This window comes from Myiozetetes cayanensis, unplaced genomic scaffold (genome assembly GCF_022539395.1).
Source record: "Myiozetetes cayanensis isolate MyiCay16 unplaced genomic scaffold, myiCay2020 scf10, whole genome shotgun sequence".
Classification (NCBI taxonomy): Eukaryota; Metazoa; Chordata; class Aves; order Passeriformes; family Tyrannidae; genus Myiozetetes; species Myiozetetes cayanensis.
This window is the reverse complement of record NW_026086605.1, coordinates 19,314,704-19,335,632: the sequence shown is the minus strand read 5'-3', so window position 1 is coordinate 19,335,632 and position 20,929 is coordinate 19,314,704. Positions and strand designations below refer to the sequence as shown.

At 42.2% G+C, this 20,929-nt stretch overlaps 1 protein-coding gene across 1 annotated transcript in view; it reads right to left on the bottom strand.

The window, feature by feature from the left end:
- Positions 1 to 20,511, bottom strand: part of ALOX5 (arachidonate 5-lipoxygenase) — a 32,750-nt gene extending 12,239 nt beyond the window's left edge. The window contains exons 1-8 of the mRNA XM_050305716.1: positions 20,296 to 20,511; positions 12,955 to 13,153; positions 11,101 to 11,182; positions 9,470 to 9,592; positions 4,421 to 4,527; positions 1,312 to 1,484; positions 436 to 582; positions 134 to 337 (exon numbers count right to left, since the gene is read on the bottom strand). Coding sequence (XP_050161673.1) covers positions 134 to 337; positions 436 to 582; positions 1,312 to 1,484; positions 4,421 to 4,527; positions 9,470 to 9,592; positions 11,101 to 11,182; positions 12,955 to 13,153; positions 20,296 to 20,445 — 1,185 coding nt within the window. The 5' untranslated portion in view covers positions 20,446 to 20,511. The remainder of the gene's footprint in view (positions 1 to 133; positions 338 to 435; positions 583 to 1,311; positions 1,485 to 4,420; positions 4,528 to 9,469; positions 9,593 to 11,100; positions 11,183 to 12,954; positions 13,154 to 20,295) is intronic.
- Between the last annotated feature and the right edge of the window lie 418 nt (positions 20,512 to 20,929).

Genomic DNA, 20,929 nt, shown 5'->3' with positions numbered 1-20,929 from the left:
TAGCTGTACCTCACCTTATAGGGCAGCCAGTTAAACTATTTCAGCTGAACTATCACCAGAACTTCCTTTTGGTTTGTCAAACTGATGTGATAACCACCGTAGCCCACATACATCCCTTCATGCAAGAACCAACCTTGAAGAGGGGATGTACAGCAGGCAGCTGCCGGAACATAGCTATGCTGAACACCTCTGAGACTAAGTGTGTCCGTAAGAGGTGGGTCACTGTCTGGTGGATGTGGAAATCAGATGAGCGGACCCAAATTTTAGCTAGCAGCCAGTCATATGTGGCATCTGAAGGAAGGAATATGGGATTGTCTGGCCCAGGTTTTTGACCAAGCTGGAAGATACAAAAAGAAGATGAAATCCCAAGTCCTTCATGTTTAAAATGAGACAACGAGCAATGTATCCCTTTAGAGACTCTGACTATAGGCCCACCTGGATTGCAATGGGTACAATTTTATTCTCCAGATTCTTATACAGCAGACAGATGGGTGCAGCCAAGTACTGTATTGTGCATGGGTCTGTTTTATTGGCATCCACACCATCAAGGAGTTCATAGTCCACAATGAAAATGTTTCCTTGCTGTGGAAAAAAAAAAAAAAAAAAAAAAAAGAAGCATGACAGTGTGCAAGCAGCAAGGCTCGGAACAAAGAAATGGGAAGTCTTGTCAGAGACTGACTTCTGCCTGGTGGTTACAAGCTACCACTGACCTGCCCTTGCCCATAGAGGCTCAGGGGTGATGCCACTGAGACACCAAGTACCATTCCACAAACTGACTGACTTCTGTCTGCAGTCTGACAGTTAAGTCTTTCAGCAAAGAGCATCTATGTATTTGGCACTCATGCAGTGACACTCAGATGCAAACAAGTTTCATGCTGCCAGCTGAGGAGAACCCCACACTCATTGTACAGACAAAAGCAAGGCACCACCCTTGTCAACCCTTCTTCTGCATGTTAGTTCAACTCAGCACGTGACAACAGGGTAAGACCATACCAGGAAAGGAAGAGACACTTTCCCCCTCTGAGGCATTCGGTAAATCCCTAACCTTTCAGAGGAAACCACTGAAAAAGGACCTTTCACCTCCTGGTTACAGCTCTTCCACTGGACCCACAGAAAGGCATGGCCTGCAGCTCCATGACAGCAGGAGAAAACAGTCAACAGAACTGCTGCCAGTCTGCAGAGACAAACGGCTTTGCCATGACCAACCAGACAGCCTGAAGCAAGATGTAGCTGAAGGCAGTTAGAACAGAGTATGGAGGTTAGAGAATATGAGAAGGAACAGATGCAGTCCAGCCTGATCCAGAGCTGTACCTTCACTTCCTCTTCCAGGGTCAGGTTCCTCTCCAGACTGCATTCTACCATATCCGTAGTCACAGGCAGCTTCTTGGGTATCTCTGTGCATCTCCGTATCAGCACAGGATTACACCCATTCAGGAACTGGTAGCCAAACATAAAATCTTCCTTCCAGTGCTGCATCACATATTCTAAAGGAAAAACAAACCTGCAGCATCAATATTTGCACTGCATCAATATCCTACTGTATTGTAGGATTCTCCCTTTCCCCCTCACTCTTTTGTTATACTGCACTGCAACTCTGAGTACAGAAAGCAGCAGAAAAGGATTCAAAAGGTGACATAGAATTTTAAGAAAAATCACTTCAGTTAAATGGAAAATTTAATCTTTGCTTCTCACTTTGAGAAAAATTAAATTGATAATAATTTGTTTCTCCATGTACAGAACCAGTGAGGAGTAAAATATTCCAATTCTATGAAAAATACTCTCTTCATCTGCAAATGACCTTCTCAGGTCTTCCACTATATTTTTAAATCTCACTCTTCAAATTCACAAAGCATGCAGTACAGAGGGATGAGTCCAAAAACAGATGGTACAGTCAGGAGAGGGGAAATACACAGCAATGTGTGTAGAGAAAGAACAGCAGTGGCTGGAGCAGTTCTCTTACCTGGAGCTGGGTGAGGGACACCTGAGCATGGGTTTGAATTTGACTTAGTAAAACTCTGCGTTCATTATTTTGCTTGTTTACATTTTTTCCCCTCTTTTTATTTTTCAATTGCTAACATAAACCCAGATTAACATATCAATAAAATTCTAGTCTGGGGTATTTCATCTCTTTTCTATTACATATGGAGTACTAATGGATATTTTCCATAGTTGCAGTGTTCTGTTTCATAATGTCATGTCGCCACTTCAGTTTACAAGTTCAGAGTCAGGAACAACATGATTATGTGAAAAATTCCATTGGTGTCTCCAGGGGAAGAATTAACCTAGTAAAGTTTTTCACTATTGTCTGTTTTCAGACAAGGCAGAACATTTTCTGAAAGCAATTTATTTTTCCAAAAAGGATAAAAGGATGAAAAATATAGACCCAAAGGAATGCAGTGATAATTAAAACAAAAAAGTCTCAAAACCCACAATGCTCTCTAACAAAGCATAAAACTGTTAAGTTTACATTAAGTAGCATTTACATTATCTCTGTCAATCGCATAATGAGTCTGAAGTTGTATCTGAAGTTTACCCCAAGCAAAAAGTAATTCATCACCTTGGACAGAAACCACATGATGGAAAAATGCCTTGAATCACCTTCTCCATTATCCCTGTGTCTCCCAAGGCTTGCAGAAAAAGCAATTTCAGAATTACATTAACATAACTGAGACTGACACTTAATGTTCAGATGTGACAGTATGGGAGCTTTCCTCGTGGATATGGAAATGTTATCAATGAATTTAATTGCTGATCATATCTGATTCTTGTGTTAAAAGTATTTTAGGAAGCAATCTTATTAAATGTAACGAATTGCTGTAATGAGTTTTTAATAGCTCTGTCACCTTGTGTGCTTGGTTTTATACCCATGACCACATAATTACTCTTATTTGCGTAAACCAATCTTTAGGCAGCCTGAAGAAAGGTAAAACACCAGAGCAGGAGGGAAAAGATTTTCCTTTGCAGAGTATGAGCAGCCTATTCACACATATTTGAGGAGACACACACTAACCAATTTAAAGTAGCTGTGCGTCTATTATATCCAATAACACAATCAAATAAAGTAACCATGGGCGAGAGAAGAAGGTTGGGCCTGGCTCACAAATTCAAAGCTCCCCAGCCCTGCTCTACAGAAATGTCGCTATGAACTTCAAAACCTGTGACTGTCTCCAATTCTTTTTACTGGGTTTTCAAGTAACTGCCAAGATTTTCGTACTGAAAAGGGCTAAGGAAAAGCAGTAGTTTGTCTTTTATATGTTAATATTACATCAGTGGAGTTTTTGACAGTAGGAAAGACACTGAAAAAACTGAACATTCCTGAAACCAAAAGTGAAACTCACACTCTGAGACAGGGATGTTTGTCTTCCAGGAAGAAGATGTGAGTATGAAATGGTAAGCACAAGCAGGATATTTAATGAAATATGCATAGCTAATTCTGACATATATTTTTGACAAGAGACATTTTGGATAAATGCCACAAGCTTTTTCAACTCGAGCTCACACTAATTTCCAGTAAGAACCACAGTTCCTCAGAGTGTGGTCTGATGACTCATCCTGGCTGCAGCAGGAATGAGTTACAGTTCCCAGGTCATTCTCAGCGTTTTTTAACCCATCCCCAGGTCTGCTGGCCTAACAGCATGGGCTTTCATATCTGAGTTCTGTCAAAATAATCCCTGTGAGGAAAAATATACCCTTGGAAAGCATTTGAGCTGCCCCATGCCACTGACACAAATGATCCACAAGAACCAACTGAGGAGAACTACAGGTCTTATGACAGCAGAACCAAGGCAGTGGTAGCATCCCTCTGTTGGAACAGGGTCGAGAAGCCAGGACTTTTAGCAGCAGTGCAACTGAGCACATGGCTGGGATATTAGGCAACAGTCTTTGATCTTGTCTGTGTCAGAGGCAAGAGGGGTCCCCTTCACACTTGCCCTTAGCAGAGAACAGTACCAGACTTGCCTTTCTGGAGATATTCCATGTATTTAGATGGCTGAAGTGGGACATGCATGATCAGACTTTCAAAAATGCCTTAACAGCTAATATGACCTCAAAAGCAACTCCACTAAGCTACCTTTAGGTTTAGATGCAAAATACTTAAGAAAATACGTACTATGGGAATTGTACATACTTGAAAATGCATTTCTAAAACCCAAAAAGGATTATGATGCCCAATTGGCCTGGCCTCCAGTGTAGCTCAGGACAGAGAAAGTCACTGAGCAACTACCAGTAATTCTAGTTCCTTGTGAGATCATATCTTTGTTTTTCAGTCTTGAGGGTTGGTGGTGTGATCCACAGTCAGATTACAGTTTACTTATGGGAGAGCAGAAGAGCAGGTCAGCCACTTCCATCCTGATCAGATATGTACAAGACAACTAATCGATCATTCTATGATACAAACATGAGCAAATGCTGATAAACCTACCAGAGATTGTGTTGCTGATTCTGACAAAGATCCTCTCAAAATCTGCAAAATCACTCCAGGAGGACTGGAACATATGCATGAACCGGTTGATATAAAGATTCTCCATCCTAAAAATACACCAAAATTAAACATACCTGAAAAAAATGATCTTCGGCTTCTGTAATACCCTTCCCCATTCTTTTCCACCCTTTTATATATCTAAACACAATAAATTTTTAGAGATGGAATGTGGGATTGGTCAACTCTACATAATTAAATTTGCAGGCTGTACCTTTATACATAAGCCAGAAAGGCATATCAAGGGCCCAGCTCCTGCTATTGCATTTACAGAACTTCTTTCTAGAGTTGTTCTTGGTAACCTACAACAGCAGCATTTTAGAACCTATGTCACATAGAAACTCTAGTCAGAAAAACTAGTGATTCACATGCTGTCAGTAGCTAGCATCAGCTGAGACTGCAGAGATGATTATTAACACCAATTCAGAAAGGGATATGGTAACACAAAGAGACTGAGTGATATGCAGAACAAGTGAAGTCAGAACAAACACAGCCCAGGATCGGTCAGCCACTATTCCTAAACAGCTACTGTAAGTCTCTATGTGATCAAGGCCAGATTGGATCTGTACAGTGTGAGACCTGAGCTTTTGAGAGCTTTCTATTTACTTGAGCTGCTGGTTAAACTTGACCCTTAAACCTCAGGAACCAAGTCACTTGGTTGCAGGCAACACATGAACACAGCAGGCTGGGATCCAGAAATATCTCGAAGTGCAAATTCAGCAAAATATTCTGTCTACAGCACAGTCGAGCAAGTTCCCTTTATATGAGATGACAAGTCCTAAATTATTACATAAATGCTAAACTGTTGTTATTAGATAGAAATCCTTTACTTTGGCGAAAAAGCAAATTACGAATTTGAAAAAGAAATCTGTCTTCCCACTAACACTTCAAATGCGCACACAGCACACAGAGATATGCAGGGCAGATGACAGAGTGAAGAAAGGTCGCAGGGTTACAGGAAGTAACACATAGAATCTGAGGGAGGAAGAATCCCAGAAGGGTGGATGTATCATCAGTAAACTTATAAAAAGGCTTGGATTAGAACTGGCTGAAGAGGACCAAAAACCAGGAGAAACAACAAGTGCTAATCTGGAGGGGGGCTCTAGACCAGCATGACCATGACCCCCACAAAGGAGCTGCTTATGCACTAAGCTCAGATGGGTTACGTGTAGAATGGGCTGTTTCTGCTGCTGCAGATGGCAGTCAAGGTTAAGAGGTGCCTGGAGGCATGTTAGGAAGGAAAACTAACATGACAGGACATGACCTCTCCAGAGGTATCTTGTAACTACTGGGCAGGACTTTCTGGAGAGGGACTAGGTATCTGATTTACAGATGAACTTCTAGAGGAAGTATGACCATCACCAGAAGTTTAAGTTATTTTAAAAAACATAACTTGGTAGCTTGAGAAGAGTTATTTGAGACTGTCTTATTTAAAAGTTTCCGCTAAAGGTCCTGCAGAGCCTCTGCCCTCCTTCAGAACCGCTCTAGGATTAGAAAACACTTGACACATGAGCTGATATGTACTGCTTCACTCTGTTCATCTTACTTGGGTCTACTGATCAAACCAAGCAGTAGGCACGGCACCTGAGATCTAGTCACAAACCTGCTGTGGTTTGCCCTGCTGAATGCCAGGCACACATTCATTCTCAGGTGTTTTTTTCTTCCAAAAGGAGGAAGTTTTTCACATTTCCTATCTTGGAACAAACTTACAAAGGACTTGCTTTCCCCAAGAAATCAAGTATTTCTGGGTGTCATACTGGCACATACTAGAAATCAGAGCAAGAAAAAAATGGCAGAGTTTCTTGTAGAACTTAATCTGCCCAAATGCAGCACTGGTCCCAAATAGCAACACAAGCCTGTATTTCTGGCACAGAATCCAGGCTGAGAGTTTCCATTTGCTAGATATTGTAGGTCATGTCAGCACTGGACACCTTCAGGATTATCTCCACCTACACACAATTAATCCTGTAAATTTACCAAGTTATCCTTTGCCAATGGCATCTAAAGATCCAACCTTGCAACAGCATAAAAAATATCTGAGACATACCTCCCCCCTTCTAAGTTCATTTTTGCAGTCCAAGTAAAAGGGCATTCCTCTCCCCTCTTCCACTACTCCCTATATCTCATATAACTCTTACAGCTCTCACATTTCCCCTTAAATGTGCTACTTGCCCACTGCTACACCTTGCAACTCTACACTTTCCTTTGGATTTCCAAACACACCTCCCTGTCTTCCCTCCTATTGCACTCCAGCTGAAGGCAGGACCCATGCCTTCCCCCATGTATCTCCACTCCGTTCCTGCAGGCAGTTGTCCCAGGCTCCCAAAGCGTATCAGGGTAGCTAGATAAGGGCTATCAAACTCATTCTTCAAAGATTTTCACAGATCACTCAACCATAATCATAGGTCTAGATTTTTCAGCCAAATGTACCAGACAAGAAGCATTGCTATTCCTTGGAAAAACCTCTTTTGTGTCATACCAGTTATCCAGAATGGGTGGCTATCTGCAATACAGTTTCAGGTTCCTCCTTCATGGGAAGGACCCCTTACAGCCAATGACAAAGATAGATGTCCCTGAACTCTGCTGAACTGCTTCCAAGTTTCGCTTGGCTGCAATTCAGGATCTCTGTCAACACGCCACAGCCTGGCAGGATAGGATTGCTGGAAGGGAAATGCAGCCTCCAAACTGGTTATGTGCTCTTATGGCAAACCTCTCATCTCTGGCATTCAGGTGCTGTTGCTCCTGTATCACTCAGATCTTCTATATGAGCTGGGAAACAGGTGTTGTGCACTGGCTAACACCAAGCTTGGACAACAGAGGATTTGTAGAAGTCTGGAATAACATGCCACTGCCAGGGTAACAAGAGAAGGTCTCACTGATCTTGCATGGCGTTTTGCATATTTTCACACCTTTCACCTTTTGCTTAGAACCTCTTCTTGGTTTTGCCACAGGTTTATTCACAGAAGCACAACACAATAACTATGATGGATTTTTCCCTTTTTCAGGATGGCCTCACCCCTGTGTCTGTTTTATGATGAACAGGCTGTACTGTTGTTCCTCCTGATTGAATCTCAGAGTACTTCACAAATACGCATAGGGTCTTCACCCAGCATTTTGTGGGATGTAAAGAAAAAGAAATTATCAAATTTGATAAATCAAATTTGATAATTCAACTTATCATTTTGTACAGAGAGGGAAGAAAAACTAGGAATTACAGACTCGGTGTGATAATCTGGTCTGCATTGTACTAAAATCCTGACTACAAATCAAAAATTATTTCTTTTGGCCTTATAGAACAATTAACTTGCCTTTTAAACAACACTCTGTAATTTTCCACAGTTCTGTTGCCTTGTTTTATTTTTTTTAAATTTATTTTCCTGAAGAACTATTTCTGATGGTTATTACCAAGTTCATTATCTGCTGACTAAAAGGCTCTTGCAAGGTTGTAGAAGGGGAATATTAGAGTCTAGGGTTTCCCAAAGATCTACACTTAAGGCCCAGTTTCCTTAAAACTTCTAGTGAATACTAAAAGCCTGCTTGAGGAATAAGATATCTCATGAGGTAAGAAGGGACCTCAACTTCTGACCCATATTAAAGATGAGAGATTTAGTTCTTTGTAAGTCTAAACATAGATATGAAGCTGAGTCAATAAATGTGCCATTGGGCAAGCGTAGAGAGCAGGAAGCATCTGTCCATCTTTCATACCATTAATCCTTGTGTGTCCTCACAGTCACTTCTCTGGTGTTAACAGCTGGTATTGCATTAAAAAGGTACAAAAGCACACACTCTCTGACCTGTTCTGTCATTTTCCTAACATCCTAGTGGGCATGAGACAGAAAGCTAGAGATCCCCACTTTTCAAAGCTATTCATCTGCCTTATTCCGATTAGCTCTGAAAGACCTAGGTTCACCTAGCCATACATGCTGCAGAAACACACCCATCACCCTGTTCACACCTGCTGGACTTTTATTCTGAAAAAAAAAAAAAAAGAAAAAAAAAAAAAAAAAAAATATTTGTTGAGGTTACAAAGCATCATTCTACTGTGAAAAACAGATCCTAGTGTGGTAAAGAGAGGAGGGAGGAAGAAATCTACAGTGGAGGTAAAATAGACATAAAAAAAGAGGTTTTTTTGTTCTTTAAGGTTTTCAATATTCTAAATTGGAAAACAAGCACGTAGGTTTTCTTGGAACAAACCATGGGATTTGACTCTGTTGGTAGTGAAAAAATTCAACTGCATAAATGTAACACCAAGAATGCTCTGACATGTAAAGACCAGTCTTGTCTCATGTCAGACTATCCCACCACCTAATAGATGGTGGGATATCTGAGATACTGTGATGTGACCTGGGTATTTGAGACAGCACAGAAGGAGACTTACAGGTCAGAGAGGTCTTATTTGCCTCATTGACCCTGTACTATTCCAGAACTCTGCAGGATTGATTACTCAAGCTCATTCAGTGGCCATCCAATGTTTTTCTCAATTACATGACATGTGCAAGCTGGTGGACAGTGACCTTGTTGTCCCAAGCAGAAAACACTCAGATGAACTGCTCAGCTGAACTGACAAACTGCTCAGTGTGATGTCAAGGGTGCACTGATACCACCTTCTTTGGGTATGTGACTGAAAGGTTTAATTATCACCAACAGTCAGATGAGAGAGAAGTACCTCCTGAGGGAAAAGCTGAGAACTAAATCAAAAGCTCGAGGTCTGAGGGCCTATAGTCCTTCTGCTTTTCACCAATGCTTCCTCCATCCTACAGCCAAAACCATGTCTAACAAGAATCCAGGGGCCCAGTGTGAAAAGCTTAAATATTGATAATTAAAAAATAAAATTAAAAATCCATTTAATTCTTTCCTACTTTGATTGACTGATGATCCAGCTGGGAGAAAGGAATCCAATTTTGAGATACAATGAAACCTAAAATATGATCAGATCCTTATCCTGCCCCAAAACAGATTCTGAAAAACTCCTGAAGTCCCACAAACACTTACGCTTTAGTGTAGTTCAGAATGAAGTCAATTCCCTTTTCACTGTCAAACTGGATGTCACGAGGCAGTTCACTGTGACAATGGGCATCAATGCTCAGGGGAAAACCAGGATGCCACTCCTTCCAGCTGAGAAAATAGAAGAGGTTTGATTAACCATATAACCTTACCAGTATGAGAGCTCTGCTTCTGTGACTCACCTCTACAAAGGAAATCTGTGGCAGAATCAGGCCAAAAATAGTGACTTACATCACATCAATACCTACCAGTACCCTACAGAGTCCTCAAGTGGAAGGCAACAATCCACCCTACAGTGGAAGGCAACTACTTGGCCACTTACCTTCACAAAGCTTGAAGTAACTTATATCTGTGGTATTTCTAAACACTTGTCACATTTGACTGAAACTGGCATTAACTTCAAATGTATTGGGAGGGAAGGGGACAGAGAGACAGACAGGTGCCCAATGCATGCTCAGTCTTGGGGCTGCATTTTTGCAGAACTGAGATCCAGCAGCTAAAATTACTCAGACGTGTATTTAGATTCCTTCAAAAGGCACTCTCCAGGATACTCGGATAGTCTTGATTCAATTCCTCAACCTCCTAATGGTCATGGCACACATTCTCTGCCCTATTTTTATTTCAAAACAACAGAAAGTGAATTGTAAAGAATACTGTTTCGGTGGTATTTCCAAACTGCCTGCCACACACAGACTGCATTGTGTGTTATCAATTATGCATCTGAATTGTAAATAGCTATTTCCCTGAAATTACAAATGACTTTCCCTTCCTTCTTGCATACATAAATAAAATTTTGTGTCACACCTTTTTTGGAAACATGTGTTTCTCTGCTCTATTTCCTGTAATTTGTAAGTAAAAGCATTTCTTATTCAAATGATATCAACAACACATGCACCAAGCCTCAATCCATCAATTCTGAATGGACCCTCTACCCTGATCCTTATTCTCATGATAAGGAGATGCAAGTGCAAGAAATTTTTGTTATTTTAACAGAGCACGTTTTCTTGCATAAGGAAATGTCTAACGCCTTGTGGAGTTACTAGTTTATAAAAGACAACATTTTCTCATTGTGACACTGATTAGGAAAAAATACCTATGACAGTATTAGGGTGGGTATCACAACTGTGCTCTGTTAGCACATTCCAGTCCACTCAAACAGGGACTGATTCTCCACTGCACCCCGGTGCAGGAAACAACTAAAAGTAGCTTGCTGCAGCAGCCAAAAAGCTCCAGTCAGAGCTGATATGTTCACGTCATGTTCCAAAACTGTAGTACTGCTTGTAACAGGCAAATGAAATATGCTTCCAAATCTTCCTTCAAAGCACAGCCATGTGCCAGAGGGCCCACAGTGAGGCTGTATCACTGAATTCCCACTTAAGCCTTCCAGACAGCCTTATTTGAGATTCAAATATCTTGTAATGCTCCTTGCACTGGGATGGTCATCACTTAGAGTGAATTCCACCTAAGTAAAAACCAGATATGGCCAACATGCCAACTTATGTTTTGTCTTATCCAGGAGCTGAGTAATTGGAGCCATATGATAATCGGAACATACTCTGCCAAACTCTGATCTGATGAGAACAGAACCTGCACTTCCTGGGGAGCAGCAGGAAACTCACCGGTACATTTTCTGGCGGGACTCAAGCTCTTTGCGTCTGTGCTGCTTGAGAATCTGAGTCTTGTCATCTCGGAGTAGCTTTGCTGTGAAACAGGGAAAAGAGACAGGGTTATGAGGTTCCCCCGCCACCACTGCCCAGGTGTTGAGAAGGAGTTTTCAAACAGCAGAGTTTTCAAACCTTCAAACTTCTGATCTATACCTTTACAAAGTTTCTGTGGGAAATGCTTACATGATTCAATTTAGCACTTTGAGTAGAAACCACAGGTTTTTAAGAGAATCTGTGGAAGGAGATAAGCTCCTAGGTTGTTGCCTCCAAGGGGCAATTAGCTCAAGCTAGGAACATCCGTCTCAACGGTATATAAAACCTGGATTCCTAGTGTAGACACTTACTGTGTGTATCTAGTGTTAAATGGTCTGAAGAGGGTCATGGGAATTAATTTTACAGTTCAGTATCTAAGGGAATTTTCATCAATAAGAGAAACCACAATATTGTTCCCCCTCATCTTCTCTGCAAAAAGACACTAGAAAACTATCACTGAACCTCCCTCCTGAGAGAGAGAGCTGTGCTTTTCCCTGTCAGCTTGGGGCAATAATCACATCTTCCTGTCATGAGAAGAGAAAGAAAAAACAATGAGGCTTTATTTCCAGATATTTTGCTCTTCTGACCGTGAATTCAACACACCACTAAATAACATAGAGGCTGCCTTAGTGATCAGAGAAAGGGCAAACTATGAGACTCACTTTACATACGCAAATGGGACGGCAGATAAAACCAGCAGGAGTTTCATGACAATAGCAGTTTGGGGCTGGAAATATCAGAGATAATACAGCTGATAACCTATATGGCTAATGGTTTCCAGCTGATTGTGTTTAAGTTACCAAGAGGGTTTCACTTGCTCTTGTCCTTTACCTCACCATACTCTGAAAGGCAAAGCTGCCTTCCATGGTAGTGTTACAGTTGTTATAAATCATATTATAAAAAATAGTAAATCCCCCTGGAGACCAAAAATAAACTGACACATAGTTGAAATTATAGGACAAAAGGCTTCAGATACAAAATTCCTCAGCCAGGAGTAGCCAAAAACTTAAGGGCAAGATAAAAATTTATTTTCTACCACCTCATACTTGTTTCAGCTGTTTTCAGGCACTCATGCTGCAGACCACTACAGCAGCCAACCTACCCCAGGTAGCACAGAGAGGAACAAGCAAATATCGGTGATAAATATCTGCCCCAACCCTGACCACAGCAGGTAGGTAGTCAGAGACAGTTAAAACACTTTCCTCAGTTGGTCATCAGTACTTGCAGCAGGCATATCCATCACTTTGCCTTGTCCTGGACTTGACAGCATGCAAAGAGAAGGAGTGAAAAGTAAGTTGCTGTTTCAAGTCAGTCCTTGCATCTGCTGACCAGCCTACTTTGGGATTTTATTTCACTGTCATGTAAACAAGACAATTCATAGGCAATTAATCATGGGCTACTTGGGAGCTTAGTATGAAAAAACCACAGAACACCAATTCTACTTAGATCAAAAGGGCTTCAGCAATGGGGATGTGGAGCAGACAAAAATTTGGATTAGGGTTGGCCCTCAAATTCAAGACCAGTATAACAAGCTAGCAAAAGGACTCTTCCTTGTATGTGCTTCCCAAAATATTCAACTCAATTGCCAGTGCCTACGTCAACAAGCTGCTCAGGAAGTATTCCTGGTCAGTAGGGAAAGTCCATTCTCTAGGAGCAGAGGACTGGAACTGGGTCTCCATATGACAGAGACAATTCGGAGGTACATGAAAAAAGGGGAAGGAAAAATAGAAAAATTCCAGATGTTCTGCAGGAAATCTGGTTTCTTATGGTTCTCACCTTTTCCATCTCGAAGGACAATCTCCTTTTCATCTGTAATCCAACGGTAACATGGGAACTCCAAATAGTCACCCACTGGTGTTTTAACAGTGACATACTTAAGGTACCAGTCATCCTGGTACCAGTATTTTCGTTTCTCAATTTTTATTAGCTGAATTTCTCCAAGGTCTTCTTCCACAGTCACATCATATGAGTCAACCTGCAGAGCAGAATACAGTCAGTGATCTACTGCACATGCAGGAAGCATCACCAGCATTACACAGGCATACCTGGTCTTTCCAGGTTTTAGTGGGTGAAAAAAGGACTACTGGACTGCAACACAACAGAAAGATGAATAAAAGAACAAACAAGAACATGCAAAACACTCCAGAAACAGAGAAACATTTTTGTATGCAAGCTGAAAATGGTATTACTCCTTGAAACGTTTGCAAGTCTGGGAAAAATACGCAGACCATGAAGCCATCCACTATTCTCTCTTAGTAACAGATGAGGGGGTACTGCTAGGGCACATCTACTCATGCAGCAGGAGTGGAAAGACAATAATGAGATTAAAACATTGGACAAGAAATCTAAAGACTTTTGTGTGTTAGTTATATGTGCTTCAGACTAAGAACAGTATCTAGATCACTTAGATCCCCTTTGTCTTTTCCTTCCTATTCTTTTCCAGTTCTCCATATTTAAAATGAGGACAATGGTACATTTTGGTTTTGTACAGCTTAGATTTGGACAATGATACATTTTATGTTTGTATGGCTCAGATGCACAAAGAAATTGAAGTAGCTAACTGAAAACAAGGGTCACAAGACCATCTAGCTCTGGAGGCACTTCATTCTTTCACATAAAACAAGCCAGCGTGTGGCAATGTGGTTTAGCTCCTTCTGGAGAGGCCTGACTCCTGCAACACAGCAGAACCTCAGCCCAGAGTTGCACAGTAGCTTGTCTGTTTAACCCTTTTTCGTGCTAAAGGTCTGGTCACAGTCTTTGCTGGTACTGAAAACTATGGGGACCACCCACACCTACTCCTTTAGTGGACTCCTCCCATGCCTGCTCCTGATCAGGGACAGGCCCTCGAAATCTTGAGTTAATTGTCTTTCAGTGACCCAGAAGAGGAGCAGACCTGTCCCAGTGCTGCCCCTACACCAAGGGTTGCTGAGGTTTGGGGGTGCAGCTCTGAACCTCATCAGGCCGAGGAAGCGAGTGCATCCCACACTCTCCCTTTCGTGATGATGGCTCCAGCAGGGCTACAGAAGTGGCAGCTACATGGTCAGGACATGATGCTTCACTTCTTCCCCGTGCTGAGCAGCACCACCCAGCACAACAGCTGTTATGAATGCTGACCTAAGGGGCTCGCTAAATTGCCTGACATATTTAGGACAGTGAACACAGAGACTGTAGAATTGTTAGGGCCGGAAGAGATCTATCTCCAGAGATCATCTAATCCAACCCCCCTGCCAAGGCAGGGTCACCTAGAGCAGGTTACACAGGAACACATCTCTTACAAATGACAGTTCTAGTGTCATCTGAACTCTTGGGCATTACCAGCATAGGAATAAATGAGTAATTGTTTCAAATATGACTGTTAAGACACCATGTGGTGCTAGGCAATTCAGAGGAATGGAAATTGATTCTCACTCTCCAGAAGTCTGAACAGCTCAGGGCATAAGGAAGCAGCCAAGTGCTCATCTTAACAAAGCTGAATTGGGTATGGCAACCATGGGAGCAGCAAAGACTACCCTGCTCAAGTGATCTGCTAAGCTTCATGTGGCTACAATTAGAGACTTCATTCTCTTGTGGTTTTTCTCACATGCTGCAGTGCCTGCAGAGACTCACCTGTCTGCATGAGCTCTGCCATTCCGCTCCTGACCTAGACACCACACACTCCTTGCTCTTTTCAGGAGCACTTTCTTAGCTTTCCCCAGACATTTGATACATACCTACTGTTATTGTCTTACTTGCTAGTTAAAGGCTAATTCACATAAGGGCCAAAACTGAAAAGTGAAGAAAGATTACATTCCAGAGAGAAAAAAGGAAGACAAAAAATTTAAATGCCTTCAGATGGCACTTATTTCAACCGTTACAAAAGAAAAATTCATAGCAATTTGCCTCCACATGACTGGAATAAGAAGGATTCCTTGGCATCCCTTCCTCTACCATTTTAACCCATTTGCCACATTATTGATGCAAAGTGCTCTTTTGTATGAGCTATCCATGAATTATCAGCTTTGATGATCATTTTGGAGTGAAGACATCTATCTGTACACCAAAGTTTGAGATGACAGAACTCAGTTCTATCTTAATCCGTTGCATAAAATACCAGCTCTCATAAAATTTGTCATATCTAATTGACTCATGGATGTCAGAGAGAAATAAAAAACCTTTTAGGTTTTGAAGTCCATCCTACAGAAAACGAAACACTGCCTTTGCTTGTCTCTCTCCAAAGATGTTCTTCAATCAACTTTGAAACTGTCAGGCCATGACTGTTACTACACTGCAACTCATACGAGACTGTTTCATACTAACGAGGATACTGGAACTTCTAATATGCAGCCTGTTTTAATTTTAGGTTCACATATTTAAAATGGGCATGGATGGTGCCTATTTTGATTTTCTGAAACTTAATGGACTAATCTTAGTCTGATCCATATTCTCCCCATCATATTAAAGCAAAAGACATTGAACTGTTCCTTTTACAAAAGAAACCCATCCTGTCTTAAATAAAATTTGGCAATGTTTATGTCAATAGCACACCCAGACACACCAGGCAGTAACAGACTGCCTCACAAACAGTACAGCAGTCCTTGGCAAGCTTGGGATGACAGCATCTGTCTGCTAGGATGTGGGCTGAGAGAGAAAATCACAGAGACGAGATCTCAAGCAACATAATGATGCTTATCACTTTTCCTTGCATCTCCATAGTAGAAAAGATACTGTTCTTTCTGTAAAGCAAATAAATACAGTAATTTTAAACATTTTTTTAAAGTTTATGTTGCAGGCTCTTCAACCCTGCCATCCCATCCTAGAACAGCTAAAAGGATAATGTATAAAGATAAATTTATTCCCTTGATGATTCATGACTTTGAACCAGCGGTGGAGACTGAAAAATGTCACATGGCTTTTCTCAGAAATCACATTAATTGTGCCTTGACACAGAACTACACTGTAAGTGACTGCAGGAAATGCCCCTGTACTCCTGCCTAAGTAAATGGAGATTCCTTCCTCCCACAATGCCACTTTGAAACACTACACCTCTCTCATCTTTGCCTTTCACCCCACATCCAATATTCTCAGCTTCACTCTTGTCAACTGGCACAAAGAATTCTGGATTATGGCTTAAAAACATAGAGAGTATGCTCAGATGGATTCCAATTCTTCAGTCTTCTTTTCAGGAATAGGTAGCACTTGAACCATTTCTATCCCATATTCATTTCCCTGCAACTCCTGGTTTTCTCAATAAAAACTGTCAATAAACTCTTTACTAGGCTCAGGTTTCACACTCAGTCAGTACTTTTGCAATTTTGTACGTCTTTCCAGGACCAGATGGCACTTTGCAGAAGAGTCCCTCATCACAGGCTGTCATACCACGTTATCTCAAAGCCAGTCACTTCCTGCTTGTGCACCTCTTTCTGCAATTACAACAAAAAACGAATTTTCTCCTTCCATTTTATCATGTTTTTGTTGCAATTGGCAGTCAGAAGCTGGAAGCCTTGCAGAGACGCAGTCCAAAGAAATCCACAAACGTATGTGAATTATTACCCATTTGTGTTCATTGTTATAGGGGGAACTCAAACATCTAAAGACTAATGCAATAAATAACATACAGAAGCAAGTGATAAACTGCATCTGGATCAGATTTGCTTTTTATTCATCTGCTTGAGATTTTTATGCTCCATCTTCTCACTTATTTCCAGTTCTAGAGCTAATTGTGTACAGAGGAAAAATAAGGTGATCAAAACCACTGTCTGGTTAGGGAAAATATACTGCAGTATTTTTAGTTCAAGTCCTTACGAAAACCCATTGCTGCCAGATGATTAGCATGGCATAGAAAGTCTGAAGTTAGTCTTATTTTCTCATTAACTCCTTGTTGCCCAAGATACCTGACTCTCATTTTTTGAATTCATCTCCTTTAGAGGTTCAGCTAAAGATTTCATTTTTTAAAATCCACATTTACACATATATATTTCTAGATTTCTTATAATGTCATACCTATATATATGTATACCTAAGATTTAAATTAAAAAGCAATGGGAATCAGATCCAGAATGCTGAGAGAAATGTCTCATTGACAGCCAATCTTTAGAAGAAACTCATTCCTCTGATAACAATCTACTTGCCAATATTAAAAAAGCCTTGAAATAGTTATTGTTGATGTAATGTAAAAAGGATATGCAACTAACCTAAATGTTCCTGAAGGTTTTTAGTGTTTTTATGACCAACACAATTCTAATTTTGATGGCAGTTCTGAAAGGAAGGGCTCCCTCCTTGTATCTCACACAGCTTCTGCTACCTCCAAGCCAGAAATGCCACAGGCTCACCTGACATGACAATTTTGCTAATACAATAAAGCTGTGTCAGGTTACAGACAGGATACAAAATCCAGGTAAAAAATGACAATTGGTTGCTCAAGATTTCTATGACATTTGTTGTACGAGGTCTCTCATTAAAACACCAAGATGACTGCACAGTGAGACAGAGATGTTAGACGTTTGAATTCAGAGTGAGAGAACAGAATTAATTAAGACTGGACTGTCTAACCTCCTGTTAGACATCCTGTTCAAGCAATATAATCTCATACAAAACTTAAGTTCTTGGGCACTGACAGAGTAGAAGTTCCTACTGACTACCATTATACTGCAAAAAGGATGGCACAGACGTCCCCTCTTTCTATAAGCACAAACTTTTAAGTAGAAGGAACTGTATTTCTCTTCTGGAAGAATTTGAGAGTGTATTTATTTCTTTCAACAAAAGCAAAAAGCAGATGAAGGGGGAACAGGAAGAAAGGAGAGAACTGAGCAACACTGTAACAGTTGCTTTGAAATCACTCATCACTGAAGACATTTACTCAAAGACACAGAGAAAAGAAAAGCAGCTGTGACTTTCAACTGTGTCCAGTACTTGAACTCAGTCAGACAAAAACTACAACTGAGCTAATCTTGTGCAAATTTCTTCAGGTTTTTCCAGGTACTTTTCCCTCTATCAACATTCAGCATGCAAATCTCCTACTCAGAACTGACCCAAGCCCACCCTCATCATATCTAGTAGTATACAAAATTTGCAATAATTCAAATGAAGACATTACCAAGACAATGGGACTACAGAGCCTGGCTCAACATTTAGAAAAAAACTTGGAAAGCAGACAAAGCCTTACAAAATAATACTGCAAAATTCTGGTCATCTGCTAAAAAGTGCATTTGTTTTTACAAATGTATTAACAATTGAATCGCTTTGCGGAAAAGAAAATTATAGAGATGCTGTTGAAAGAAGCTCTAAGGACAGAACACTGAAAACAGTGGGTACATTTTGCAAACCAACCAACCTCAAAGGCCTGCTTCAGGTTTTTTTGGTTTGGTTTGGGTTTTTGTTTGTTTATTTTGTTGTTGTTGTTCTCCTCTACTGCTATTTTTCTTTTCTTTCCTTTTTTTTTCTTGCACAACATACTAGTAAGACTCACAGTGTTCTGGGCACAATGTAACCTGAACAGGTGCCTGGAGAAACACACTGCACTCCCCAAGAAAACATCTTCAAACCCAAAACTTAGCACATCATACTGCAAGTGTTCAATCAGACGCTTTATGGAACACAGAGTTATTCTCATTGTCCACAAAAAATACATGCTGAAAAAACTGACTGCGTATTTGCTGCTACTAAAGATCCCCAAACCTCTGTTCATTGCTCCCTCACCCAGTGGGATATATCTCTGTTCCTGCTGGACCTGATCTCACTGCAGCTCAAGAATTGCTGAATGGACATATACTGAATGCTCACATCATGTCATTTCCTAGTCCAGTTGGATGTTGAGTACTACCAGGCTCTCCATCACAGGCATGTCTCAAAGACAGTGAAACCTTCTTTTGTAGCCCAGGAATAAGAGCAAACTGAAACCCTGGTGGTTGTCTCCTCAGCCAGGCAGGGCTCAGTCCTCCTGGGAGAGCACCCTAACTCTATGTTTGCAGGACAGTCTGAGCTCTCCTCCAACCGCTCCTGCTAGTTTTTCAGCTTAACTTAAAGTATGTGACTATTCACCAGATAAGAGAGAAAGAACGACTCGATGCCCATTTGGGAGATTCAGGTAACAAGGGTCTAAGCTAATGAATGTTTAATCGTGAAAGAAAATCAACTTCAATAGCAGCAGTTGGTAAATATCTGGGGGCCATAGCTACACGTGCCATCAACACCCACTCAAAATGCTGACTTCTGTTAACCATATCTGCAGTGTCTAACACAGAAGAGACCAGGTACTCAACTTAGGCTGTGAACTCCACGGTTGAAGAAAACATACCTAAAGCAAGGCAGCACCCTGACAGCTACGCCTCACTTCCAAAATGACTTATGAATACTTCTTTAAAACTTTCAAAGTTGCTTAAATCTCATCAGATCTTTTGGAAACTGTGATTTAGGTTTCCAAATGAAATACACATTTTGGGAGGGGGAAAAAAGGCCCGAGTCTATTATTTCTACATCGGACAATAGGCAAATAATTGCCATTCTAAACCAGTGTTTACAGCATAAGCGATTACATATGGATAGTCCAAATACTGTGGTAAGACAACAGAGAGGACAGGGCACAACACATATCAGAAATCTGGGTTAGGAAGAAGAGCATAGCAGATAGCCCAGTCACAATTTCATTCTCACATTTACACATTCAAGCTGGTTTTCAGCTTTCACTGAAGTTGCCCTACACATTTCCCTTGGCAGGCATTGTAATTCTCACTGGAAGTTCTTACCTCTTTAATTCCTTGGAGGTATCAGGGCTCTGACTACTAGTAAATATGAATTCTAAACACCTAGCAAGAGGAAGCACCCAAATATTTTTAAGTATTTGTAAAGAAAGTACGAGGAGATCTGAAAGCCCATTGTAAGCAAGGACAGAAGGGCCGCATCTTTCCTTAGGACCACAGACAAGGCTAACACCTAGGGCAAGGCTGGGGATGACGGGCGGCCGGGAATGTCAGCAGGCACTTTAGTCCCAGTGTCCCGCTTCAGAGCACCGGCACATGCCGACAAGAGTTTACAGAAAGCCCAGCCCTGCTCGGGTCCTGCCCGAGGCACCTCGGGGGGACAAATGCGTTGTCTCGTCCGCAGGGCAGCCCCCGGGGCAGCGGCGGGGCTGGCGGGACTCACCGCGCCGCGCTCGAAGTCGTTGTAGAAGGGCTTGTCCAGGAGGTGCCTCTCGCTGCAGCCCGACGTGCCCTGCAGGGTCAGGTACACGTAGTCGTCGGTGCCCGCGAACCACTGGCTACCCGTGGCCACCGTGACCGTGTAGGACGGCATGGTCCCCCCGGCGCGACCCGGCTCGGCTCGGCACGGCACGGCACGGCCCCACCGACCCGATGGGCGCTGCTGAGCCGCGCTCCTGCCTGAGCCCGACCCTGCCCGGCGCCGCCGCCTCCTCCGCCGCTGCACGGCGCGGCTCGGGCTGCCCTCCCCTTCCCCAGCGCCGGGCACACCTCCCCGTCCTGCACAGCCCTCCCGGCACCCCCATCCCACCTCTCCGTCCCTGCATAGCCCTCACCGTCTCTGCAGGGCCCTCCCGGCACACCGCCCCCCATCCCTGTACAGCCCTCCCGGCAGTCCCGGGCAGGCTCTGCTGCGCTGTGCCCCTGCCCCGGCATAGCTGCCCCGCACTCTGCACTGTGCCCAGCGCATGCTGATACAGCTGCCCCGTATCGTGCACTCCAGCCCTGCCCCTCACCCTGCACTCAGCCCTCTCTGTGCACTTGTCCTCCCGCTGGGCACCAGCTCCACGCCAACAGGC